Source organism: Podarcis tiliguerta, assembly GCF_965153285.1.
Source record: "Podarcis tiliguerta genome assembly, chromosome: 3".
Lineage (NCBI taxonomy): Eukaryota > Metazoa > Chordata > Lepidosauria > Squamata > Lacertidae > Podarcis > Podarcis tiliguerta.
In genome coordinates this window covers 74,720,258-74,748,207 of record NC_139536.1, presented here as the reverse complement: position 1 = coordinate 74,748,207, position 27,950 = coordinate 74,720,258, and the positions used below count along the sequence as shown (strand labels likewise).

The window sequence follows — 27,950 nt, the reverse complement described above, 5'->3', positions numbered from 1 at the left end:
ACTTATTTTAGGAAGCGTTCCGTTGGGGAAGAGACACTAGAGGCGGGATTTGATGTTTCCGAAAACGCCAAGAGCCAGGAGAGGGGGGCATCAATGCACGTTGCAATTTAATGACTTCCTAAAATGTTTTTTTTTGACTGCACACGGATCCCCCTGCAGACGGTGAGAGGGCGTGTGTATATGTGTTCCTCATTCCCCTGCGCACCGTCAGTGGCAGCTGTCTTCCTGCAGGTGGCGCTGCCGCGGCAGCCAGATCGCGTTCTGCCCGAAACGGCAGAGGAATGTCCGCCGCCGCGCTCCGTCCGCGGAACGTTCTTGAGCTGACGTGTGAGTGCCAGAGGCCTCGTCGTTCCCACTCCGCCGCCGCCGCCTTCTCCTCCTCCTCCCCCCCTTTCCCCGCCCCCTCCTCGGACGCGGGGCAACCATGGCGGCTACTTGGGAAGAGATCCTGAAGTTGTCCCAGCAGTTCCAATCCGCCCAGTTCGCCCAGGCGACGCAGAGGTGAGGGGGGGGGGAGGGAAGGGGAGGAGCCACCCGCGAGCCCCCCTCGCGCGGACGAATCTCGCTCTTTCCACGGTATCTCGCGCGACGAGCCCGAGGCTCCTTCATTCCGTGCTCAGCAGCCGCTTCAACGGCGTCCCTCTGGGCGTAATGCCCCTAGAAGCGGCGCAGCCCTTCAGCAGGGAAGGGGTCTCTGCTCACCTTAGTGCCGTAATGCTCTTAAGTAGGGTTGCTTCTTGTTGTTGTTTTCATCCCCGCTCCACGTGCTCTTCTTTTGACAACCTTGGCATACAGAAATGCAGTACAGCGGGGCTAGAGCTTTTCCTGGCCTAGAGAAAAATGTCACCCGGATAATACTCATTTGCTAAAGGTGCTGCCGCCGCCAAAGGACCAGTGAAGCAGCAGCAGCAGCAGCAGCAGCAGCAGCAGCGATCCTGTCCGCTTTGGGAATCCGTGCTTTGCTCGCTGCTGCCCTTTCCCACGCATCCTGCAAACGGGTCAACAGGTCCCCCGTGCATTTAACATTTGAACAAGCGCCCGAGGCCTTTCCTGGTATATCGATCTCCTGTGTTGGCCTGCTTTGCAGCAGAAGCACATATTTATGCAACATCATGTCTTATCCAATAAAGTTTTCTGTGAAAAACTTCCCCCCAAAAAGAGAGAAGCACTTAAAAGGGTCTTGTAGCTCCTGACATATCTGTTTGCGGAATAAGCTTTCGGCTTGCTCCTCATGAAGTAGACTGTTTACTCCGTGGAAGTTGCATCCCAGTACTGTAATACGTTTGTGGGTCTTTTTAAGATGCATGTACTGTAAAGTTAAATGGCTGCACCAGCTCAGTAAAACGCAACCTGCAATGTTGCCGTGAAAGCACAAAAAGGGTAACTCTTGGGCCACCTGAAAATCATTTCTGGCAGTTTTGTCAAAGTGCTTATTTTAGCAGACTTTGTCGTTGAAAGAATTGTACTGGACCTTTGATTACTGTGATGACGGTTGAATATGAATGTGTGTGTAATATATGCAAACAGAACTAAGAAAGTATGACTCGACATACATGTTTGGACATTTTCAGAATATGTATTACTGCATACTGTTTTGTATTATTTTTTAATATAATAATATAAAACTGAAAAGCCCATGGCAGTCCACAAGGTCTAATATTTAGCAGACAGTGTTTTTGTGAGCTGGCAATTGCTTTCGTTTGTGGAATGGCCATAAACACAATACAAACTTCTGTTCCATTTAGCTGCAAAAAAGATTCATTGATGTCCATTACTCATAATTAGTGTCAGTTCATTTAGAATGGTAACCAATATTATCCAAAACACAATACAATGTTACATTTCAAGTTCTGATATAATCTACTGAAGATAAAAAATCTGCAGTATTCTGTGAAAACTGCATTAGACATCCAGTGTCGAATGTACCTACAAGTTGCTATTCTGGTATTTGGGAAATGCCTTGGAATCTAAGGTGTGGGGAGAAAGCTGTTGGAAATCAGTATATATGAAGCTCCACAAAGTTTGATCAGCCCCAATAAACAACTTTCTTGCCTGTTTTGCACCAGTTAATCTGGAGTACAGACCCCTAGTAACATTCCCAGTTTTATTAATATTGATAAGAATCCCTGCTTAACCTGTACGCATGGTGTGGTGGCAGTGAAACTCACCTTTCTGCTTTCTGTTTGCAGTAAGACAGAGTGTTAAGGGATAATTTGATTGCATTGTCAATCTGTCAGAAACACTTGTCTTAACTGAAAATTTCTGTGGCATAAATAGATTGCTAAAGCTTCTCCAGGTTGTCTTAGAAATGAAGTAGCACTTGTTTAAAATCAAGTTGTCACATTCTCATGCAAGATGTTTTGCTGTTCTTTTATGTATGCAGACTGTCGGAACGTAATTGCATAGAGATCGTTTCTAAGTTGATTGCTGAAAAACAGCTGGAAGTGGTGCATACTCTTGATGGAAAAGAGTATATTACTCCTGCGCAGATTAGCAGAGAGATCCGTGATGAACTTCATGTTCATGGTGGTAAGTGTGTAAAAAATATTATTTCTAAATATGTTTACAAGCTCAACTACAGAGAAAGAAACTTTAAAGGTAATTTGCTTTGGGAAAATAAAAATACATAGAAACATGTATCCTTCCCATCGAGACATTTAAGGGTCATAATTCTAACACTATTTCATAGTGCGAATGGACTCGCCAAAGTAAAATAACCATTAGAAAGATACTCCTGTTGACATATCTTCAAGATCAGTTAGGGGTGGGGTGAAAAACAAAAGCAGCAATTCTGATTATCCAAACTGCTAGTGGCAGAATCCTAGCTTGGAAGGGACCCAGGGCTCATCTAATAATGGTAATGTTTGGTAACTTTACATTGCAGTCCCATACATGTCTACTCAGAACTACGTTCCATTGAGTTCAGTAGGCTTCACTCCCAGATACGTGGGTATAGGACTGCAGCCTCTTTGTCATTCCACTTACCTCTCAAGCTGCTGCTAAATTTGGAATACTCAGTGTTCATTTATCATTTAAAAGGAACTGCAAAGAATTATGTAGGATATTTTTATGTGGAATTGCAAGCACAGTTTAGCACTATTCTGGTATGTTACATACATTGTCTGCACTGAATGGGAAAGTTGTAAAAAACAGTGTAAAAAGTTAAGTGAAACTGGAGACAGGATTGTAACAGAGAATTCAGTTGTATTTACAAAGCTGTCTGGTATTATCTGAAAGGTGAGTAAGAGCCAAACTGTCATTAGCTATTCCATCCCTTGCATTTTTCATAAAAAGCACCCATGAGAGGCATGGGTTTGAATCAGAAGAAGGGTTTCTTACCCCCCCAGCTCGGCACAGTTTCCTTTTTTTAAAAAATGAACTCTTTCCCCATTTTGGAAGTTGCCCGTTGCCTCACTCAAGATTGGGTTTGAACAGTAGCTGTGCCACTGCTGGTAACAATTAAACTCATAGGGTATGAGGAAAAGAATAATTGAGGGAGCTTTCTTCCTGGCAAGTATCAGTTGATATCTGAAGTTGTAGCATCCCTTTCATGCTGAGTACAGGAATAAAGGCAAAGGCCTTTTGGTTTTTCATGCCATTGTTTGTTTAGTTTAAGAACAAAGCATTAGCTACCAGCAGGCTTCATCAACAGAAATCTTATTCTTTATGCAGATTAACAGACTTATTTCAGTGGAGTTTACCATAGTGCAAATGATACAAACTCTTGTGCACTTTAATGAGCACACAACTCTTTTCACAAGCTCTTCCAATTTCATTTCAAAGTGGGGGCACGTTCATGATAGATCTTTTTTGAAAGCTTTCCCTCCACTGATGTAAGTTGTGGTACTAGCGTGCATGGAAGATCTGGAGCGTGCCTGCAAAATACTCTTTGCTATTCCAGATGTTGCTGCTGCCACCACCTTTATAGTTAACATCATGCTGGTCCAGGTATCTGTAAAGATTTCTACACAAGTGGCATGACTTTATTCCATGTGGATGTGTAGATGCCTTTACATGTAATTGGACAAATATACAAGAAACTTAGAGGCAGTTGAAACTATGCTGGAAAAATTATGTATAAAGGAAGTCCTATTCACATTTCATGGTAGTAAATTCCATTTAGCAAGCAGGGTTAGTTCCCAGACAACATGCATAAAAGCATGCTGGAAGTTTCAAATCAGAATGTAAAGAGTAATAAAACAGTTCATTAAAATGTACTTCCTTTGTCTATGACTTTCTATATTATGCATTAAAATCTATTTGTTAATATATTCTTTCTTTTGTTACAGGTCGTGTAAACATTGTTGATTTGCAACAGGTAACTTGCTTTAAGCATAAATACTTTTTATCTGAGCTTAATTGAGCCAATTTGAAATACACATTTGTTTTTAATGGTTTTGTACCCAGAAATAAGTCTCATTGTGTTCAGTGAGGCTTACTCCTAGGTAAGTGGATAGCGTATGGAAACCTAAATAGTTACTAAATAGTGTATGGGTGGGTCCCCCCTTCCCTTTTAAGTCCCAATCTTGCAATCTTGCAATTAGCTGACAGGTGGAGATTAAATCCTGCCTCTAGATTACACAGTCCTGTTACTGCTGGGAACAGGATCGCACAGCCAGTGCAGCATTAATCCCTGTCCACCCACCCGCCACCAGTAATGTCATCTGGGTGGGCATGGTTTGGGGGGAAAGACCTAGAAGGCCAAATTGTCGCGTGTCCTGGAGATTCCACCCACCTCTGGAGTAGAGGTATAAACACTTAGCTGCTAACCTATATTTCATTTTTACTAACTGTGGTGTCTCTGTAGGTTCCATTATGTTGCTCCCATTCTCTGTAATTTTATATATTATTATAAAATTACAGAGAATGGGAGCAACATAATCGCACTGTTCATCAACATAAGCACCCCATCACACTTGTTTTAATTTTTGAAGCCTGTTTTAGCCTATCAAGGAAGTTGGGCTTTTTAAATGTCACAGTATGCACAAATAACAATGACTGATTGCTGAAACAGTCAGGGAATTAATATTTCATTTCTGCCAACCTTTTTCCATCTGAAAGCTTCAGCTAAATTGAAGCTTTTCATAATAATTAGAGATTTTATTACCTTGTGTGTTAACTTGTCTTGATTGCTATTTTCTTTTCCAATATCACATTTTCCTTTTCAGTTAAGATACACCTGTATCTGAATTATTGAAAAGTAGCTAGTGTGTAATGGTTTGTGAATTTGAAAGTGTATCATTTTAACAGCAGATGATGGATTTGAATTCTAGGTGCTAACCTGTTTTTCCCCCCTGCAGGTAGTAAATGTAGATCTGCTCCATATTGAAAACCGAGCTAATGACCTTGTCAAATCAGACCGAACAGTTCAACTAGTATTGGGGCAGCTTATAGATGAGTGAGTTCTTTCAAGAGTGATTAAATACAGTGTAAATGTGTAATGGGCTTTTAGATGTGATTAATCCAGAACGAGGAAATGGAAGCCAATAATTATGCATTGTGTCTGAGAATGTACTCCACTGCTTTTGTACAAGCTGAGCAGTTGAAGTCATACAAACATTTGAGAACCACTTTATTGTTTTATGCTCGCTAATGCAAAGGAAGGCATTTAAACTTTCCTCATTACTGTTGAGACAAAGACAGAAAAAGCTCTGGAAATTAAAAGGAGGGGGAGGGGGCTTTGTGTCCCTTTTATGCCCAGTGTGTGTAGAGGAGATGGATGAGACTCCTTAGCATCAGCAGCAAGTAGTTTGCCCTCTTGGGTCGTTTGAAAGAGAGACACAGTGTGCAAGGAACTCTTACTGCTTAGTGTAATGTGTATCACCTTTAAGAATCGGGTGCTGGAAAAAACAAATAGGGAGTGCACAGGTCCTGCTTGCAGGCTTCCCATATGAATCTGGTTGCCAGCTGTGAGAATTAGGATGCTGGACTAAATGGGCCTTGGGCAAATTACCTACCGTATTTTTCGTCCCATAGGACGCTCCGTCCCATATGACGCACCTAGTTTTTTGGGGGGGAAATAAAGGAAAAAATTTTTCCCTTTATTTCCCCCCCAAAAGCAGGTTGGGGAAACCGAACCAGGTCGAGGAACAGCGGGATGGCAGCGCTGTGCCTCCCTGCTGTCCCCCGAGCTTGTGGGGCTGGCCGATGTCTGCCCGGCGCAAGGGGCGCTCTGCTTCAGGGCGCGCTGGGCGGCAGGCTGCTATCCGCAGCGTGGGGAGCCCTGCGGGGAACTCCTGCAGGGCTCCCCATGCTGCGGATGTCTTCCTGAAGCCTGGAGAGCGAGAGGGGTCAGTGCGCACCGACCCCTCTCGCTCTCCCAGCTTCAGCGAAAGCCTGCATTCGCCCCATAGGACGCACCCAGATTTCCCCTTCATTTTTGGAGGGGAAAAAGGGCGTCCTATAGGGCGAAAAATATGGTATATATAATGACAACTGATTAAATTGCAGCTTATATCTAGTATTTATGCAGTGTTCTATTGCTGACATGGACCATATGTTTGCTGTGATATCAGTTTAATCAGTTGCTGTGCCGCTCAGTTTAAACTCCAATATCAGCCTACGATCTTTAAGTTTTAGAAATGAGCTTCATAGGAGATATATCAAGCAACAGAACACTATGAAGAATTACATTTGCTTTATCAGATTTGTAAAACATGAAAACTAATTGTAACTTCTGTTTGAGGGAGAATAATCACATCTTTTACAAAGTTTGTAGTAGACGCAACACACACTTAATGTTTTCATATAGTACTACCGGTATATAGGATTACGAAAAGCAAATAATGTTACAGCACACAAGGCAAATTTGGAATTTTATACTCCTTTTTTTCTATATTAGGAATTACCTAGATCAGATAGCAGAAGAAACAAATGACAAGTTACAGGAATCTGGGCAAGTGAAAATATCTGATTTGTGCAAGGCATATGACCTTCCTGGAGATTTCTTGAAGCAGGTAATTAATATGAAAATAGCCAACTTTTCACTAAAGCATGTGATATTTCACCTCTTGTAACTATTATGATAATAAGTTCCAGTATCAAATGCACTAGCTAGTGATCTAAGTTTGACAACGCCTTTTCTTATGGTACTTAAAAGTCTATCATAGTTTTAATTTGCTTATTGTTTCTAAATACTGTGACTGCAGTATTGAATCTAATTTCCTGGCAGCCACTGTGTCTAATAATAGGGAAGTGAAGTAGTCCTGATCTACTACTTCAGTAAGATTCTCTGAAAAGGCAAAAATAATTCTTAAGATCCGTAGTCATTGGTTAGCACAGACCATTGGGCTGTAGAAACTGGAAGCGTTTGTTGATTCCCCAGTGTGTTGGTTTGCAGCCAGATGAGCAAAAATGCATTTTCCTAAATTAACATACGAGGAAAATAAGGATGGTATCCATAGTACCAGGAGCAAAACTAGGCTTTATTTCACCTAGGTTAAAGACTTAGTTGGGCACACCAACCCATGCATTGGCACACACAAACGCACACACAGAGAGAGAGAGAGAGAGAGAGGCTGGGAGCCTCAATGGTGCCCCTCTGGAGGCTTGACCTGGGGCAAAAAACCAACTACGCCCCCCCCCCATAGCTACAACATGGCATAGCACTTGCATTTCTTCCCTCCCCCTGTGTTTGTCCCATTTTTTTTCTGGGATCCCCCAACTCCAGAGTTTATTTTGAGGGCACGCAGGGGGCTACAGGCAAAGGAGGAATGGGGAAAGTTCTGTTCTGCAAACCCAAGTCTCTTGCACTAGCAGAATGGGAACACTGGATAGGGCCTCAACTTAGGAAGTAAAATGGGCTATATTATGTCTTATTTACACATGAGAACCTGTTTCGTCAGTAGTATATGCAAAGTACCAAGTAATGTAATTGCGTGTGATCTAATACTGGTACAACGTCAGGTATTCTGTCACTGAAGTTCATATTGTTTTGCACAAGAGTTCTTAGAATCTTGATGCAAGAACCTTAATTATACTTCAAAATTGGTCAGAGATCCGCCACATGACATGTTTTTTCTCAGTACTAACATGGATTTCTATGTAAGAATGATAGGTTTCGATTCCTGCCTTCTGGACATCATGTTGTTGTTGTTGTTTGCTTTGAAAAACAAGAACAACACAGCAGGATTCCAGTTCACAGCTTCATCGATAAGGCAGCAGCAATTCAAGGTTTTCTCCCTGTTTGGCTCCAAATCTTCCATTCATTCAACATTCCCTCCTGCAAGACTCTGATATGAGGAGGTGGCTCTGAAATAACATTAGAGCGTTTGGCTTGGGGGTGCCATTCATTCATTCATTCATAACATTTGTTTTAAAACAAGCTACCTTTTATGTTAGATTTCAAGGTTGCATACAAGGCTTATTAAGATTTTAACTGAGTCATCTTGGCTGTCTCCAATAATCTCTGAAATGTATTTGATTAGGGCCCTGGAACTATGCACAAGCTTGGAAAGCCCGCCTTTCTACCTCTTAAATGGCTTTTTGCCAGAAAGACTTCATTTTTAAGCACAGAAATGTTTTATAATAAATACGATGAAATCCAAATAAAAGAATGCAGACCAAAGGTTTTAGAAATCTGCTGCCATTGACAGATGGGAAACAGAGCACAGCCAAAGTTTCAGGCAGAAGGATAATTCCAAGTTACACAAATTTTTGAAACGCTTATCGCTCTTGAATCCATTGAGTATTGTTCAGAATGTACCAGAAGGACTACAGAAGGTAGAGACATCCATCAGCTGCAAAAACTTAATCCTAGTGCTATAATGTGTTCCATAACTTCAGAGCTTCCTTACTGTCAAGTCCCATGATAGTAAGCAGGAATGTAAGGCTCTCTACATTGGCTTAATTGTCTTCCTGAGCATTCAAGTTCTGAAGAGGGATCTCTTATCTGTACCTAGAAGCAGTGGTGGATTAATGGTTGGTTGTAGTCTAACATCAAATCCTGTCTCAAGGCTGAATCCACATGCACGTATTAAAAGCCTGCTAAAAGCAGCATAAAGTCAAAATGTAAAAACAGTGCAACGTCAAATAGCTTCTCCGGTTAATTGCTGTGTTTATGTTCTCAGGCATTTTCCATCCGCCTGGGCAAAATTATCCATGGGAAAATTGATCAGGACAACCGAGGAGTGATTTTCACAGATGCATTTGTCACACGGCATCGGGCCCGGATCCGTGGTCTGTTCACTGCCATTACCAGGTAAATTGAAAGACATGTTTCTGTTTTGGGATAAACAGCTCTGATTATCTGCTCCTTGTGTGAGATATGTAGACACTTCCTTCATAAAAGCAAGATTAAATTTTCCAGAGCAAACGTAACTGTTTTTAATTACAATAGCAATGGCAAATGCATCACTTTGGCTCTGGCTTTTCATCAAAGAATCTGCTCCCATAAATAGACACAAGTTGGACATGCTCCAACTTTTCCGATAAAAAATTCCAAGTCTTTACGCAGCTACTGACGTCCCATCCTTAAACATTTCCTCCCTGCAAAATCTCCACAAATTTCTTGCCTTTAGCAGTGAAAAAACTGGAAACAAAAGACATTAGTGGTTGCATAACATATTCTAACAGTATTCTGTTTATGAAGTAGAAAGTAGCAATTTATTTTATTCCAGTATTCACAAACTTGGTGTTCGATGTGGAATAAATAAAGATATTTAAGGAAGGATTCACTGTTGTGCTAAGGTGATGGTTCCATGAGGACAAACATTTTGGCTTGCCATGTGGAAGGATCCCCCATGTGCTTTTATGGGGGATCTCCCAGCCCCCCAAAACCGATTTTGGTTGTGCACAGGAACAGGAGGGGGGAAGTCCCATTGCACACATGGAGGTCCTTCCACGGGGCTTTTGCGGATGGGCAAATTGAACGGGACAACCGAGGGGTGATTTTCACAGATGCTGGATGCTGCCCAAAGTGTTTATGTATGAGTGTCCTGGTTTCTTATATATATATATATATATATCTCACTTCTCTCTTTAGACCTACGCCAATAATTAACCTAATAACTCGGCATGGATTTCAGGAGCATCTGCTTTACTGTGAGTTTTGTTCAGACTTATTTAATGTTGATGTTTTTTGTAATTAATATCAGAAAGTGTTAAGCGAGAGGCAATTAAGATAAGGTTTGAAGCTTGCGTACCTTTTTCTTCTTTCAAAAGCAAAGTGAAACTGACCCATTAAAATGCATCTTTCATGTTTATTTGTTTTGTTTTGGGGGACCAGCACAGGAGGTGTGGTCTGTGCTGAGCTAGTTTCAGTTAAACAGTTCTGGCATTGCATGACATGCCTTATAGTGATAACCCTGCCTCATTACCAAAAGACTTTTGCAATCCTTAGAATCATAGAATCATAGAGTTGGAATAGACCACAAGGGCCATCGAGTCCAACCCCCTGCCAAGCAGGAAACACCATCAGAGCACTCCTGACATATGGTTGTCAAGCCTCTGCTTAAAGACTTTAGGATGCACTACCTAAACTATTCCAGCTCTTGCTTACTACACATCATTCTTGTTTGTTCCTCCTGTTCGCTATCATTTAATGTAGTTTGCATTTATTTTGGCCAGCCGTTTTCTGGCTGCCCACACCTTCAACATATAGATTTTCCTTGTCCTAAACAAGAATATCTTAATTAATTTGTTGCAACCTAAAGTGAAAATCAGACAGTAACTAAATGAAGCCCATATTAAATACATGCATTCAGATAATGTATTATTATTTCTTCAACACTAGTGTCTAACACCCCATGTACGAATTAGGCAAACAAAGCTGATGTATTTTTTAAAAAATGTTTTAATAAGACATACCACCCACAAAAATGTAAATAATGATAGCACACACTGTTGCTGACTGCAAATGTCTGCTGAGACTGTGCTGAAGAAACAGCTGTTTTCCTGTGACTTCTTCCCACTTGTTAATATATAATGTACTGTATTACAGGAAGCAGATGAGAGGAGAACAGTTTAATATCTATCTATCTATCTAGGTGTGTCTATGTGTTCAAATAAATTAACTTGCACAGAAAAAATACAAGCCTGCATACAGGCTCTGAGTTGTGGTTGTAATCCCTGTATTTTTAATCACATATTCATAAATATTTCTAATGTTGTGGCTGCTTTGTTTCTTTTCCCAGCTATGCTGGAAGAACTTGTTAGTACTGGGCGTTTGAAAGGCACAGTGGTTGGTGGAAGGCAAGATAAGGCTGTGTTTATCCCTGACATCTACTCCAGAACACAGAGCAACTGGGTGGATTCATTTTTCAAGCAAAATGGTTATTTAGGTAACTTACCCCTTTTGAACAAACTTTTCTTTCTGAAAATTACTGGTCAAGAGAAGCATTTTCCCCCTCCCTCTGACCCTCATATATCCCATTTTTCCTCATCAGTAATGGTTGACGCCTATTGAGACTGGTAGGGCAGGAAGGTTAACAGTAGGCAGAGCCACTAACAGACAGAGCCAATTCTTGTTTTGTCCCCATCCTCATCCCTCTTGAGTTCTCCAAGGGCAACACTAAAACTAAGGAGGAGAAAGCTGACAGACAGTGCCAGCCTCTGTGCTGGCTGGCTGGAAGACAGAAGACAAGTAGCTGGGGGCTGACTTCCCTTAATAACCAGCCTCCACTGCTGATCACCAGTGCAGGAGATAATGCAGTGCAGAACATCGCCATCCCCTGCTCCCTAGTATAGGTTGGAAGAAGGACAAATTCCTGAGCTCCTCCTTTGGGCCTGGATGAAGCTGTAAGCTTTGGTAATAGAGGGCAGGTTTGGAAGAGCAGACCTAGTCCCACTCTTGAATCCACACATGGCAATCCACACATGATGGGACAGCAGGGAAGGGACAAGACCATCCCAACTCTTCATTATTCCGTTCAGTGAAGCTATTGCTGTTGTATTGGGGAAAATGGAGGCTAGCCAGCTTCTATCGGGGAGTGATATAGTGAGCAGACTTGTGGAAGGCTCCCTCCCTTGCCCACCTGACAAGTTTTACCAAGTTAACATACAAACACCAGCTCCTGGGTTCTCTACTGCTTCAGAGTGAGCAAGAAACAAAAGCCACAGAGAGGCTGCAAAGAGGGTGGTTAGTGTCCACCGAGAGATGTCTAGCCCATTGTCCCCAGTTTTGTTTTGTTTCTGTTTAGTTTTATTCAAAGTCAAGGACTTTCTGTAATTTTGTAGAATTTGATGCATTGTCCAGACTTGGCATCCCAGACCCTGTGAACTACATAAAGAAAAGGTACAAGTCCTTGCAGCTCTTGTTTCTGAAATCATCTTGTGTTGGTCAGGAAATTGTGGATCAAGTGGAGGCCTCCGTGGATGAAGCCATCAGCTCTGGAACGTGGGTGGATATAGCGGTATGCTCTTTGCTTTTCATTTCTTTCCACTGGCTTTATTTTTCAAAAGGGGTCACAGCACAGGTCATAACTGAACTTCTTGCACCTAGCGCAAGGAGATTTTCCCCCCTCGTGCACACTATGCGTCATCTCCAAATCTCCCGAGAGTTGAGCAAACTTCAAGGTTGTTTGGGGTAAGAGACTTGAGAATGTTCCGTCACGCAAGGGAAACCCTTGCGCTGCCAAACATTCACCACAGTGCTGCATTGTCTACAACCGTTTGCCTCCAGAAGAACCCAGGTCCAATCCTTGGCATTTCATGGTGGGGTCATGGGAGATAGATACCCTGTTAGAGATCCTGCAGAACCACTGCCAATCACGGCCAGCAGCACTGAACCAAATGGACCAATTATCTGTCCATATAAGGAAGTGTTCCTATGTGGCAACAGAGACTATTTTATGCAGTTACACAGAGGAAAATTATACACCACAGATTTAAAGCAGTGATTACTGCAATTTGCAAGGACATGGCAGTTGAAAGGTCGTCACTTGCTAGTCTCGCTTGTTCCAGCTTGAGAAGCATTAAGCCCTAATTTCAAAGCATAATTTCTGCCAAATCAATATTGAGCAAGAGCTTAGGGTTGATGTGGCAGAATCTAACACTCCTTGAGATGCTATTTTTGTAGATGGGACTTCAGTTCTTAAACAAAAAAAGATTTGCTATCAAGCTTTATGTCTCAATAGACAGTACGTATTCCTGTATTCCATTTATCCAAAAGCGGCTTTTACCTTTGTGATAGAAACTGTTCCTTATCGGGTGTGGCGGGGGGAGCTATAGAGCTTTGAAGACTAAAAGCATACTTACTCCTCCGAATAGGTGCCACATGCATTTTTAATTTACCAAAGGTAGTGTGAAAAATTGGAAGTGGAAATAAATTATGGCCCAGACAGCTCTGAAAGAGAGTGGATAAAGTCACTAACTGATTTCACAGGTTAACTCTAATACACTTGTGTGTTTTACAACATTCTGTAATTCCAGCTTAAAATTCTTCACACCACTTGCCTGTAGATTTGTGGACATATTTAGCTCACAGTTGCTTCACTGCAATAGATGACTGCAGCATTTTTGTCCAGATAGATAGAAACCAGTTTTGTACGAAGTGGCAGTAATAATTTTCCCAACAAGCTCCCTAGAAACAGGGAATTACATGTTTATCTGTCATCATCCAGGCAGAGGGCACAGACTCCTATCAAATACTGCAGGTTATAAAATGCCTTTTGAATTGGCTTTATATCCTACCTGGAGTTTTTAATTTGTACATTATTTTAATGCAAACATGGCAAGTAGCTTGAAACAGCTTTGACACTTTACAAAAAGCTGTAAAGATTTATTTTGTCAGAAAGCTTTTGATTTCCCAACCTCCCTTCTCTCAATGTCATCTTTACATTTTCAGTTTTTCTGGTTTAGAAAAATCCTGTTTATTAAAGTACATTTATCCACCTATTCACCTATTCATCTCTCTAACAAAGATTAAATGAGTAGACAGGCAGGATTTTGCATCAAGGTAACCTAAATTCTGCACCTTATTAAAGCTGATTTCTGCAGTGAGTATCAACTCTGCAGATTGAGTCAATGCAGAGAGATGTGCATAATTTATTTTCTGCTACAGAAAGTTATTCAGGGTAGTCAATCACCACCTCACCTCATACTTTTGAGATTTCACCTGGCATCGTTCAGACACCTTTCAAACTTTTTCTTGCAGTTGTAAAAGCTAGCAATATTTAAAAAATAATTATCTCGGGACTGCTAAATTCTGTGCCAGGATATGAATATCATGCATGGTAGTTATGCAAACAAATTTGTATATATTGTAGCCAGTTGGTTGAACAATAAATAACAATGTGACGGTTTTCGTTTGGCTTTGCTTCTTTTGCTCCTAGCCTCTTCTTCCAAGTTCATTCTCTGTAGAAGATGCCAGCATGTTGCTCCAGCAAGTGATGAGATCCTTCAGTAAACAACCTTCAACTCTGGTCTTTGGCGACACTAATGTTGTCAGTGAGAAATTTATCAACAGCTGTGCTGATTTGTTTGGTGATCTGATGCACCAGAAAGCTGAAAAGGTTTGTTTCTGGGCGCATTGTTTTAGAAAAGGACTGCATGAGTTACAGCCGACCAAACTCAATGCCACTCACCAGTAATGCAGTGTGGCCTGTCAGGTGCTCTCTCCTTCCCCAGCTCTTTGCAGTTTGATTCAAGCAAAATCAATATATTCATTGAGCCCTTGATAGACTAATCTCTGGCTGGTGGTCTGCATTCAGCTTGATAAGTCACATGTTGTGCAAGCCTGTCTTTAGCACATATTAATGATGTTTTTATGTCTTTGAGCTGAACTACCTACCCATGGAATCAGCATTGTCCATCATTGTGTTTTACATTTAATTTTGCTTCTAGTTAAAAATGACACCTTTGTTTTGTAAGCTTTGTGCAACACATTTTGGGAGAATATTGGGATGCCATCACATTTGGCTCATATTCCTTGAATATGTACCTCCATTTTCCATATCTCAAGCCAGTCACTGTCAGATTCTTGGCTTTCCTACTGTGATAATCAAGAACAAAACAGCAGGTGGCAAGGAAAGGTTGTCTAGTGATTATTTCTAGGTGAGAGTACAACAAAGAAAACGGAGTTATGTTGCTGCATTTCAAAGTAAAATAGCAAAAAATGGGATTATTCTGTTTATATTTCTTGCATATCTTCTTCCTATCAAAACCAGCACAGCTCAGTGGATGGTGACTAAGTTTAAGGTAATAGTGTTCTGCTAGGACCTGACAAATGGGATACCTCATGCAGATATTAGCTGAGTATGTGTCTGTCATGTGTTGCACTCTCTTATGAGTGTCTGGGACATTATGTCCATGCTAAACAGGAGGGGAGATAGTATCAGAAACCTTAAGGATTTGCAGTACGTTCCAGTGCATCTCACATGAACAGGTGCATGTATGATCTTCATTTTAGGAGATGAAAAATAACCCTGTGCACTTAATCACAGAAGAGGACCTGAAGCAGTCTGCATTTGTAGAAAATGCTTCTTCAGGTAAAAAAGACAAGAAAGATGAAAGAAGAAAGAAAGCAGCAGGTAAGAAAATTGTGGCATAAGTTACTTGGTCACTGATTCCATGGTTTCTTCTTGTTGGTTTGGCAGCTGTCCTGTTGGCATGACAAGGACTTCTCCCACATTACAGCATTGACAATAGAGACACAGGTTTTGGGAAGAAAGAGTACTACTTCTCTTCTTTGCTGACTACTGTCAAGTTTTCACTGCTCAAGGAAATGCAAAGAAAAAGATTGTTGGAGGGAGCAGGGTAACTCTGCCATTTTACTCTGTAGCTGGACATGGGAAGCGGAACAGCTCTTCTCTCTCATCATCATCACCACCACTCACAGCTTATTTATGTAGTCTTGGCCCACCGTAAGACACAATGAGAAACATTGGTTAGTTGTTTGTGGGGAAGAACATTAACATGTTAGTTGTTTGTGTTTGTGGGGAAGAACATTAACATGTACAGTAAGAACTCAGTATTGAGTTTGCAAGAAATCCATATTGATGGGGAAAGCTCCCAAGAGAACAGAGTTTTCTAGGGCATGGTGGCTATAGAAGCTCTCTAGACAGCACTATATAAGGCAGACTCTAAAGCTGTAATTAGACGGAAGGAATTTATACCAGTGTTGTCTTTATAGCCATTTCCCTTATTTATTAGCATTCCCCACCCCCAAACGTGTAATTAATGCAAATGTCAAGTCACACGTTTATATACATAATGTTACCATTGCTTAGTCTGTTTATCAAACCATAAGGCTTTGGTCAGGATGTTAACGATTGTGTTCTGATAGCACAATATGATGCATGTTTACTCAGAAGTAAGCTCGTCTCTATTCAGTGGGGCTCAGAGGAAGCTGTGCCTAGGATTGCAGTCTAAAGTAAGGAATATTCATTTAATTGAGTAATTTCATTTTACAAATGAGAGGATGAAAAGGATTTGCTAGAGTTTTGAAACTATTTACACTGAATTTTTAGAATAGCCTGAATGTGATCAACCAGAGTTGTGATTGTATAGTGGCATTTATGCTGAGTGGCTCTTAACAAACTTTATCAAAGTTTGATATAATGCTTTTCTTCCAAAACAGTACCCATTGTATGCCAAAATAAAAACTACACTTGAATTTTACATTATTGTTTTAACATATGAGATTGGGACACTCACAAATTGCAATTATAGAATTGTCTTCTACTCAGAAATGAGACCCATTGATTTCATTGGGGCTTACTCCCAGCAAAGTGAGCCTAGGGTTGTAGCCCAAGTGTTACAATGAGTTGGTTTAGGGTCATTTGAAATAAAATGTGCAGATGATAGTTCTGTTCAAAAGGCAAACAGTAATCATGAATATTTCCTGTTCAGCATTGCTTGAACTGTGTTAATTTCATTGTCAGTCAGCTTAAATGCATTTCCATTCATCTTGATTTGGAACTTGCTGTGGACATTGCTTTCTTTAATTTTACCGTTATCTTTTATTTGATTTAAGTCTGAGTCACATTTTCATAAGGATCAGTTTGCTTTACTGATGAAGTAGAAATTAGAACAAATATTGAAATACTATACTCTTAGCTCTGTCATTCTTTTATTATGCACCCAGGTATAGTAACTCCTGTTTCCTTTCATAATATAGTCAGGGTTATTATTTTCTTTGTTTTTATAAGGATTTTGGTTTCATTTCATTATATTTGTCAAAGCATCACTTGACTTAGTAATACTTCACATGCTAATCAAGTAGTTTTTCCACCAGAGGGCACTGGAAGTGTGAAAAGTAGCGGTGGAGGAAACGCCAGAGAATTTAAGATCAAGAAAGCCAAGAAGAAGGGAAGAAAAGACGCTGACAGTGATGAGGAATCACAAACAAGCAGCTCAAGTTTGTAGTTTATTCTACTATAGTAACCTAATCCTTGTAGTTTTGTAAATGCAGTACTGTTGCCCTGAGTTTGTAATGAAATATTCTCCTATAAGATATCCAAATATATTAGTATGGTTATCTTTTTTTCTAAGATAATTATTTGAATTGTGACACGAAGCCTTTTAATGGTAACACAGAAATGCTACTTCAAGCAAAAATCAAGGTTAAGCACGGAACTAAAAAAAAAAAAAATGATGAAGAGAATTTAGTGAGCTGTTTTAATATGGGGCTGCAGGTGTGAGGAGGAACGTGCTAGCACTCTGGTAGTGCAAAGTTCCGTTACCTGGTTTCAGGTGATTTGCATGTACTGTAGCCCAGCACGTCATAGCTGGCAATGTTTGGCAGCTTCTCCCAGCCCTCTGGAGAAGTTCTTCAGGGATGTACGGGGAGCTACAGGAAGGGAAAGGAAGATCAGTTGCATTATCTGCCTTACACTCACACAGTGTTGAATGCAGCCTAGGATAAACTTTTTTTTTACCTGAATGCTTTAAATTGTATAACCTTTTCACATTAGAGCATCATTTCTGATATGTGTCCGGTAACATTACTTACTGCAAATGCCAATGGTGTATCCATATAATTTTAACAGCAGTTTTTTGGGGGGAATCCCATTTTACCATGATATTTCCAAATGACTCCTGAATTAATCTAATCACAAAAGCAAACAAGGGAAGGGGAAAAAACTAGGGCTCTGTGATAAACATACAGTAGCAATTTTGAATAACGTGAATAGCAGTAGTCGGCACATGCTTATTTTTTTGTGACCTGCGGGAGTCCTGATACTAAGAGGAATGTATTTTGTGTTCTTACACGGGAGATTTCAAGAAAACTGAAGATATTAATTATGTTTCTCATGGTCATTGCAGATAAGAGCAAGCACCTCGAGATCCCTTTTCTGTCACCAGAAGAGATTGAGGATGTTTTAAGAAAACATGTAAGGGACTGTCCTGAAGAGCTTATAACAGAACTCGCTGACCATCTAATAAGGTAATTTCAATTATTTATCTCAGTTTTGACTTAAACATGGCCTAACACATCCTATAGCTCAATGAAAAATCAGAATTCCGGTGTTCCATCTTGCAAGGCTTTCATTCATTCATTCATTCATTCACAACATTTATATCCCACTCTTCAGCCAGAAGGGCTCCCCGAGTCACTTACGTGTCAATAAAAGAAATGCAGTAACTATCAACGACTACAATCTAAAAAATTTACAACCCATAAAAATGGAAGGGAAGATGAAATCAAGCAAACTTATGTTACCAGGTTCCCATATTAACAAAGTGTGATGAAAGCAGACTGCTCAAAGTTCAAAAGACAGGCCTTGTTGGGCCCTTGAGAAATAGCCTGCTGACCCTCCCTTCTATGATGTGTCTGCAGCAGAAAGTTGTTGATCTCACAAAAAGCAGCTCCAAGCCAGCAAAAGAAATCATTTTTAAAGCAGTCACACAGGCCAGACTCCTCCTCCTTTGTTGCCACCTGCCATTGTTAACTACTGCAGCTGCAGGCTATGTGAGCTGCCTGTGTAGTTCTATTCTAGCTACTGTGTTGTGTACAAAAAACAGTTGCAGCTGAAGTTCTTAAAATGCCCTTGGCTTTAAATTTTCAACTTCTGATAGGAAAGCATATTGTTTTGTTGTTTTGAGGTTCTGTAGTATTTGGAGAAATACTAGTCTCTTGCTAATGTATTCCCTCCCTACCCCCACCCCCCCGTTCTTTAGGCCCTTGACCAAGAGTTATCAGGAAGTTGTGCGTTCAGTATTTATGTCCTCCACTTCTACTTACTCTGGAGCTAGCAGGAAAAAGACCATCAAGGACTTGCAGGAAGAGGTGTCCACCCTGTATAATAATATCCGATTATTTGAAAAAGGAGCAAAGCATTTTACAGGTACAGCTTGGATGGTATCTAAGGTAGTGCTAGGTAACTAGTTCCAGTAGCACTAGATTTCTGCTTCAGCAACAGAACTTCCTACCCTGTCCCCATGCACACCTTAAATCTGTTCTGAGGGTTTCTTCAACCCACTAGAGCAAATATCTTCAAGCTTTTTAAACCCAACCTTCCCATTTAAACATGTATTTGGGGATCTGCTTCTCAATCTTTTACCATATATTCCCATGGTGGTAGTGCTCCTTTTACAACCCACCTTAGAGCAGGCTGCGATCCACCAGTGGGTCCCAGCCCACCCATTGAAGCACCAGTGCTCTAGAGCAGATTTGGGGAGCGCACAGGGCACACGTGGAGGGAGGAAAGGGAAGTTTCATTGCTCAGTACTGTATATATATCCTTGCAGTAATGGATGCCACACACTTATCTTCAGAATGAATTTATGGTTTAACACACTGTTGCTGGGCGGTTTCTGATTTCAAAAAGAACTCTAAAAGACTAGAGTCTGTGATGATACTGCCCATCCATTTACTTAAACTTTTTCTTTTTTTACCTCTTTGGTTTCTATTCTTCTCCCCCTGTCTACCACAGATATTTTTGTGTGGATGTTCATTGAATTCTGCCGTTTGTGATCTGCACAGAACTGCCCGTAGGAGTCAGTTTAATATTTGCTTTCTCTGCTTGAAGCAAAAGATGGCCTAGTTTGAAACATCTTGTCTGACCTTTCCAATAACATTTGAAGGTCTTTCATGCATTGTGATGCCACGGACATTTTAACACCTGTAAAAGCAGCTGGAAGCAGAGCGTAAGATGCTTTGTGGCTGGAAAAAAGGCCGAGGCCTCTCTAGATTGGCTAATGTAATATGCAAATATTTACAAATTGTCTTTTTAATTGCAGAAATTCTGTTTTGCAGATGAGACGCAAAGTAACATTGCCAAGCACATGCTGAAGACGTTTTGCACTGACATCACTAACCTCATCTTCAACTGCCTAGCTGCTGATCAAATGATGGCAGCAGAAGACTACACTGCCATTACCACCGAGGTACTTTGATACTATTTCCTATTATCTTCACAGATTCTTAAAGCAATTAGTTCATATCCACCCCCCCTCATTGTAGAGCTGGACAAGGGGGAGGGGGGGACCTGTGCTTCTTCAGGTGTTATTGATGAACTCCAATTCCTATCAGTCCCAGCCAGCATGGCCAGTGGTCAGGGATGATGGGAGTTGTAGTCCAACAACATTTGGTTGTCTATTGGTTCCTAGACCCTGTTGTAGGGCATGGGTTCCTGTGCTTATAAAATAGCTTAGATCTCCACATCCCCTACAGACATTTTTCCTATGGCTGCTCCCTGTCTGTAGGTCTCCAGCACAGTGCCTGCAGAGACCTTCTCTGCTGACCATAGGGTCCTGCCTCCCCGTGCCTCCCCCTGCTGAAATTAGGCTTAGAAGAAAACTTCAATTGTAGCTGATTTATTTCAAAGCAAATTGCATTTTGGGGGGCATGGCAGTACAGTAAACTCGGCCCACGGTTGTGACCCTCCATACTGACCTCACCGTACACACACAATTAAATTTCACAGAGCCCTTCTATTTGCAACAATACAAGGCTTCTTTAAAGCCTAATTGATGGGAAGAAGGGGTGATTCTGAGTTAGTGGGGGGTTGCAGCTGGGGCTTTTCCTTTCTCTTATGCGTCCCCCTCAAAATTGCTCCCCGCCTAACTGCAACAGAAGGCTTTTCTCGAGCCTAATTGTTATGGGGGTGATCTTCCAGGACACTATAGCTGTGGGGAGAAAATTGGCTCTTGTCAGGAAGGTGACAAACACCCCATTGTCTGGGGGCGGTGCAACAAAATCACTTTTTTCAAGCCTAAATGTGGTTTGTGCAGTGTGCAAGGTGCCCATGACCATTCCTCTGGTTTGCAAATATGTCACAAGGCCCAATAAGGTTGACCCCTGCCATAGAAGATTAGTGTTTCTAAGACTACTTTCTTATTTTCATTTAAGTTTATTGACCAAAACATGTTGTTCATTGGAGTCTAAAATTACCTTCATTGATTTGCACACTTCTTCAAATAGATGAGGAAAAAGATTTTGAGTACTTTATCTGAAGAGACAAGAGGTCCTTTAACAAAACTCCACATTTCTCTGAATGGCAAGGTAAGTTTCAGGCATCCAATCTGCACCCACTCTCCTAAAGAAGTGTAGCTTTATTTGGTTTGTCATTCTTAATTTAGTAACGGATTTTGTTCTTCACTTTTCCCGTAATAGTCAATTTCAAAGTAGGCAAAATGTAAGCGAAATAAACTGAGAGTGAGCATTTTATTCATAGGTGTGAAAAAAGCAAGAGGGATGGGGGAAACAGTGGAGGTCACAATATAGGCAAAATATCAGATACCTCTGTGTGTAGAAGGAAGTCATGACACTCCACATTAGGTGAGCTTCTCTCAACCTGTGGAAAACCTCACACTGAATTTAAAGGAGATAATAGCTTTGCTATTCTTTTTGTTCTGCTTCTTTTGAAGAGTTTAGAAGAATTTGTTTCCTGTCTTGATGCTGCTGCAGAAGCTTGTGATATTATGGTGAAAAAGGGTGATAAGAAGAAAGAAAGGTAATATTTTTTGCAATACATAGTTTCCCTCCGTAGGCTTCTACAGGTGATCACTTTTTCAGAATGATAGGTGCAAACATCGCTGCTTCGTCACTGGCAAACTAGTCTTTATACTCGAAGGAATAGGGTGATAAATATGCATTAATGTAAGTTGATTTTCCAGAAATGATACTTTCCAGCTTTTTGCTTATGACCTAAGCTTTCTTGGTGGTATCTAGCCATGCCTTCCCCACCCCCACCCCATGCTAATTTAAGATCCTTCACAGTTAGGAAGGACAAAAGTTAAATTCAAGTCTCTTGACGAGTTACACATCTTCATTCTTTGGCTGTTTAAAATCCTTTTATATTAAGAATACATATACCTACTGACAGTGCTTTTTTTCTGGGAGCGGATGTAGGAGTATGGATACCCCTAAACATCTTGTGAATCTAAGTTTGGCCTCATTTCAGTATTTCAATATGAGTAAGAAAATGAGAGTACCCCTAAACATTTTTTAAGAAAAAAAAAACCACTGCCTACTTACCTTGTAATCCATCTCATTGAACGCAATGGGTTCTATTTCTAAATAGACTTGTATATATATTGCACACATAAAAACCTGCAGCTTATGAGTCCTAAATTTGACATTAAATGCTTTCAACTTTATTAAACTGGAATTGGAAACAGCATCCTTTAAAAAATACAGAAAGATACTTCAACAGTGTGTTTACACATACTTGTCCTCATTAAAGGTAGTTGGTTTTACTACCACGTGGCTACCAATGGGGAGGTGCTTTAACATTAAGGCCACTTAAGAGAAAAGACACATTGACCAGTTGGTGGAGTCATAGCTAACTAGCTAGAAATAGCAGTATTCATAATTTATTATCATCATAGAAGCCCTTTATCATTCTGCAAGTAGTAGCAATTAATGTTCTTGTACTGTAGTCTTGGTTTCCTAAATCTGTCCAATAGAGTCGCTTAACCTCATGGCACTTCCAACAGCATTTGGATAAATATATGGGATGGTAATAACGCATGACCTGAAGTTCACAGGACTCCTGCAGAATTTAAACCAAGTCTGGTCAGAACCTGGGTAGGAGACTGCCTGGTACCCACATATGCCGCTCTGATTTCCATGATAAAAGAGAGGTATAATGAGTGGATTTGGTGGCATCTATACCTCTTGGTAATATTAAAGAAAAGGTAAAGATACCCCTGCCCGTACGGGCCAGTCTTGACAGACTCTAGGGTTGTGCGCTCATCTCACTCTATAGGCCGGGAGCCAGCGCTGTCCGCAGACACTTCCGGGTCACGTGGCCAGCATGACAAAGCTGCATCTGGCGAGCCAGCGCAGCACACGGAAATGCCATTTACCTTCCCGCTAGAAAGCGGTACCTATTTATCTGCTTGCACCCGGGGGTGCTTTCGAACTGCTAGGTGGGCAGGAGCTGGGACCGAAAGACGGGAGCTCACCCCGCTGCGGGGATGCGAACCGCCGACCATGCGATCGGCAAGTCCTAGGTGCTGAGGTTTTACCCACAGCGCCACCCGCGTCCCCAGTAAATTGCTCTTTTTCATTCCTACTAATGGTTAGAATAGTATTCAGCTTTTTTAAGTATTTGCGAAGTTGCCGTCATTATCCTTGTACTAGTATTATTATTACTAAGTTTATTCGTTTCCTTTTTGCCACAGGCAGCTCAAAACAATAGTAGTACATCTATTAAAAGCGGGAATGGGGAGAGAGAAAACATTAAAAACATGCCACCCATTCTAAAAGGCCTTAGATCATACAAATGGGAAGGTGAGAGTTTCTAGTTAAGGCCTCCCAGAAGAGGAGAGTGGAACTATAGTTTTGAACTGTGGTCCAAGTCCAAAACTTCTGTTTTCAAGGAACATTGTCTTATAGATTAACTCACCGTTATCCAAATCTGCAAGTAATTAAATAGGTAAAAGCCTTTTCTCATCATACATCCTGTTTCTTGTCTCAGGCAAATCCTGTTCCAACACAGACAAGCTCTGATTGAACAGCTGAAAGTCACAGAAGATCCAGCTCTCGTTCTTCACCTGACATCAGTCTTGCTGTTCCAGTTCTCAACACATTGCATGCTTCATGCACCCGGAAGATGCGTGCCACAGATCATTACTTTCTTAAGTACAAAGATCCCAGAGGTACTTACACTGGAAAAACCAAGAAGTGTTGTAATTTCCTCTTTTCAAAAGTTGAGAAAATTCTGGCATTCACAGAAACCACTTTATTTATTTATTTATTTATTTATTTATTTAGACTGGAATCCTGTACACACGTTCTAGGAGTAAATTGTATGGAAATCAGTAAAAGTAAATATGTATAGGATTATATATGTGCATGCAGAGGGATGAAAGTGGACATTTCTGTGACTGGTTCAGTAATTAATTTCCACAACATAGAATTCTCATTAAGCACATATAGTGAACTATGTGTGTGAACTATATATAACAAGGGAGAAAATTAGGTATGTGCTCTACTGAATTTAAGGGAAGCAGCTACTGTGCAATATTACAGTGCAGTGGTCTTCCAGGGAAAGCTGTAAATACGGGATGCAATATTTAAAATAGATTTTTTTTATGATCTGCCCATTAATATTAGACAAAAATAAAATCACTCATTTGTATTTTGAAGAAATGTTAAGGTTATCTTTTTTGAACGTGATTTTAATCTTGGTATATATTTTATGTGAACAGATTAGAGGTTTTGATGACTAAGCGGTATGTAAATCATGTTAAAACAGATCTCATTTGGTTTGATTCTTTGAGATGTGATCATAATTATGCTTGAAGGAAGTTGCTTTTCTCACTGCGGGTTCTTCTTTATGAACTAACGCAACCACCATTTGATTTTAAGTTGCTCATATTGCCTTCTTAGTAGCCACATTTTGTTTCATTTTTCAGGATCAGCATTCTCTTCTTGTCAAATACCAGGGGTTAGTAGTGAAACAGCTGATAAGTCAAAATAAGAAGATAGGGCAAGGAGACGACGACTCAGTGGATAACAACCTGAATGCAGAAGAAAGCATAGAGGCAATCCGGAAAGAACTCCAGGAGCTGGTTGGCTCTGTCAAAGACCTTGTTCTCAGGCCCAGAAAATCTTCTGTAACAGAGGAATGATAATCTTAATAAAACTCATTCAGGATGTTCAAAGAGTCGGGATGTTTTCTTTGAGGAAAACTCTGATAATGCTTGAAATAGCCTTGGCTTTTAGAAGCTGTGTTTGTAATAATTATACTACCGTCCTAAACACAGCAACCATGTGGTTGGCGAAAAGAACTGAAATGCTTATTGAAAATGCAAGGCAGCATAACCAAAGGGAGAATTTGTCTCTTAAAATATTTTTGTAATATCTGGCAACTGAACAAAGCATTTGTTTAGCTTTCATAGAATTAAGAATTCTCAGTTTTGTAGGCCACAGAAACAGTGTCTCAAAGGATGGAAGACGTTGAGCATATTTTTTTAAACTGTTGGGTTGGAACTTGGTGTAGGACTATGCAAGCTTTTGCGTTTCATAGAATTCTGTCTGATCTGATGAGTTCTTTGATATCTCAAAGCCTACATATTCACCAAATACGTTCTCGCACAATGCTTGTGTTTTCCTTACATAAAGAGATGCCATTTATTCAAAAGGTTGTTGCTTATATGCAAATGGAAGGTGTCCTTACATTTCTGTTAACTGGACATTCTCACAGATAGAAGGGGAGAAAACAACCCCCTCCCCCAAGCAGCCCTTGCATTTCTCCGTCCTTTGCTACAGAGACCCTGCCAACTCTCCAGCATTGATTTCTATGAGGTATAGGGCACTTCAGAGAGAAGAAAGAATTGGCTACATTTTCACCTGTAAGAGTTCTACTACTCAGGACTCAGAAGTCAACTATATATCTCTGGATTCTGTATTTTTCCTTTACAAATTACTAACCACTTAAAAATGAAATGTCACTAGAGCCTTTTTGCAGACAAATTAATTGTGTGTTTGTGTATCAGGAATACACAGTGCTCTGTGTCATTTTAACATTATGGAGAGAAATTGTTGTGGTTAAAAAAGTTAGCATCCCCAAATTATTTTAGTCCTAATATTAGCATATAACCAGTTTGTTCCGGGGGGGGGGGGGGGGGTGTCAGAGACACAGTTTAAGATCATTGCTAGAGGACAAATGTTGACAAATGCCCATTAAAGTGATCTCTTAAACACACTCTGTGGTGTCCCATTGCTAGATACATGTGACGTTTAATAGTATTTCACTCTGGTGTTTATAACTTTGTAATACCTTTATTATGAGACACAATATTTAACCCATTTAAAGAAGAAAAGGCTAGGAAAAGGTTATCATTAGTTCCTATGTCAGGTCTTTGTACATGTCTTGGTTTTATTGAGCAAATCATTCTCCCGAACTGCCAGTCATTGAGATTTTTGTTATTGTTTATGCCAGGCGTAACTCTTTTCATTGCTGTTCCTGCTGTTTGCTATAATTTAGATGCATTTATACCTCTTAGGGGTATAAGTAAAATCATACTTTCTTTTTTGTATGGAACATTTGGTTTAACAACAACAAAAAAGCATTGCTGTTTCCCATTGCATTAAGTCACTTTGCAGCAACTATGGGTTGCGAACAAGTTTTGATGCCAGGTTCTGCCTTCCCTTAAGCCAGCTTTCTCTGCATTCATGATGTAACTCATGCAGATTGGCTCCAAGCCAGACAAGAGAAAGGGAGCTATGGCAAGGCAGCTGTGTCTGAAGTGGAAGAAAACTTGGATTCCTTTAAAATGTGATTGGTTTGAAATCATGGCAGGAATATCTGCCCCACTAGAAGAGGTTTTACTCTTTCCCTCGTTCCCTTTGTCATTTGCATCCCCACAGAATTTTCCATGCTGGTTCCCATTCTTAATATTTATTCGTTGCTCACCTTGTATTACTCCCATCTCCTCCTGTTCATTTTTTTCCCCTTTCCTTCAAGTTCTCTAACATAAGCTCCCCTTGCTCAGTGCTTCTGCTTTTTTCCATGAAACCCTTCTACCTTTCGTGCTTCTCTTCTGTTACTACTGTTATTGTAAAATGGAAAATGATTTTGTACGTTTGCAATGGGAATATGGGGGCAGTAAGATTGAAGATTATGTTACTCCTCTCAAAAGAATCACAGTGTTTTTCTCTCACGTGAATTTTTGATGCACACAAAAATTCAAGCCCCTTCATCAGGGTGCCCAATTAAATTGGAATGATAAAAAAATATCTCCACAATGATGTCTGCAACCAAAGGGGACCATACTTCAACCAAATGTGTACAGGAACCTATAGTCCATCTGAAATAAGTTGTGCGGTGTGTGTGTGTTTTTTTTCTTTTCTGTAGCTGTTGTTACATGAACTCATTAAATGACTATATTAACCTAGAGGACTTCCTTTTACTTTACACCATGTAATTGTACAAATCACGATCCATTCTGAAGCAGACTTCCTACATCAGAAACTGGAGAGCAACAGATGACTGAGAATCACAAATCAGTAGTTTTAGAACCACATGGAAGCTGCAAGCAAGCTAAGAAGCAGGTGTCTGAAGTCTCCAGTATGCCCTGTGTCACCACCATGACCTACAATATTCAGCCTATATGGAATTCTAAACTGGGAGTGGCAGCAGGTTAACCAGTGACCCACAATGGCTTTCCAAATCTACCACATCCCGAGTTGCTAATGTATGCTAAGGATGCGCCTCTTTATCCTGGCATTTGGCACCTGAGATTGGTGTTTTCAGGACACATATTGAATTTTAAATTGTAGCCTGCCCTGCGATCTGCCAGTCAATGGCAGGTGATAAATTTAATAGTAATGATAATAGTGAGAATGATAGTGGCTAGAGTTGGGAGTCCAACAACAGATTTCCCACTGCTGTCCCTCACTGAGCCTCCATTTCCAGCTTTGGTTCAGCGGATGAAGCAAATGATGAAGGCAGGTTTTTGTTAACTTTTGGACTATGGCCACAGCCTTAAAAAGTTGCATGCCTGCCAGAGTGGGTAGGGAGAACAGGGAGTACTTGGCAGAGAGGAGAAGCAGATATACTTGGTCCGGAGGTTCAAGTCTAGAAATGAATCCATTGTAAATTGATAAGGCAAGG

General features: G+C 40.6%; 1 protein-coding gene across 3 annotated transcripts; it reads left to right on the top strand.

Moving 5' to 3' along the window:
- Window positions 1-214: 214 nt before the first annotated feature.
- UFL1 (UFM1 specific ligase 1) lies at window positions 215-27,231 on the top strand. Of its 3 annotated transcripts, none has more exons than XM_083434341.1 (19): window positions 215-348; window positions 2,318-2,529; window positions 4,290-4,318; window positions 5,301-5,398; window positions 6,842-6,956; window positions 9,069-9,199; window positions 9,983-10,041; window positions 11,133-11,279; window positions 12,175-12,350; window positions 14,271-14,450; window positions 15,347-15,467; window positions 17,174-17,296; window positions 18,205-18,325; window positions 19,060-19,226; window positions 20,138-20,268; window positions 21,305-21,385; window positions 21,751-21,836; window positions 23,808-23,988; window positions 24,748-27,231. In XM_083434341.1, exons 2-19 carry the CDS (start codon window positions 2,349-2,351, stop codon window positions 24,961-24,963), a joined length of 2,343 nt encoding a protein of 780 aa, XP_083290467.1. In that variant the 5' UTR covers window positions 215-348; window positions 2,318-2,348; the 3' UTR covers window positions 24,964-27,231. The 3 variants fall into 3 exon arrangements, 2 of the variants coding, with proteins under 2 accessions (XP_083290467.1, XP_083290466.1); XR_014509743.1 differs by having other exon boundaries at window positions 253-501; window positions 2,384-2,529; window positions 21,751-23,022; window positions 23,380-23,988; XM_083434340.1 differs by having other exon boundaries at window positions 253-501; window positions 2,384-2,529.
- Window positions 27,232-27,950: the final 719 nt, after the last annotated feature.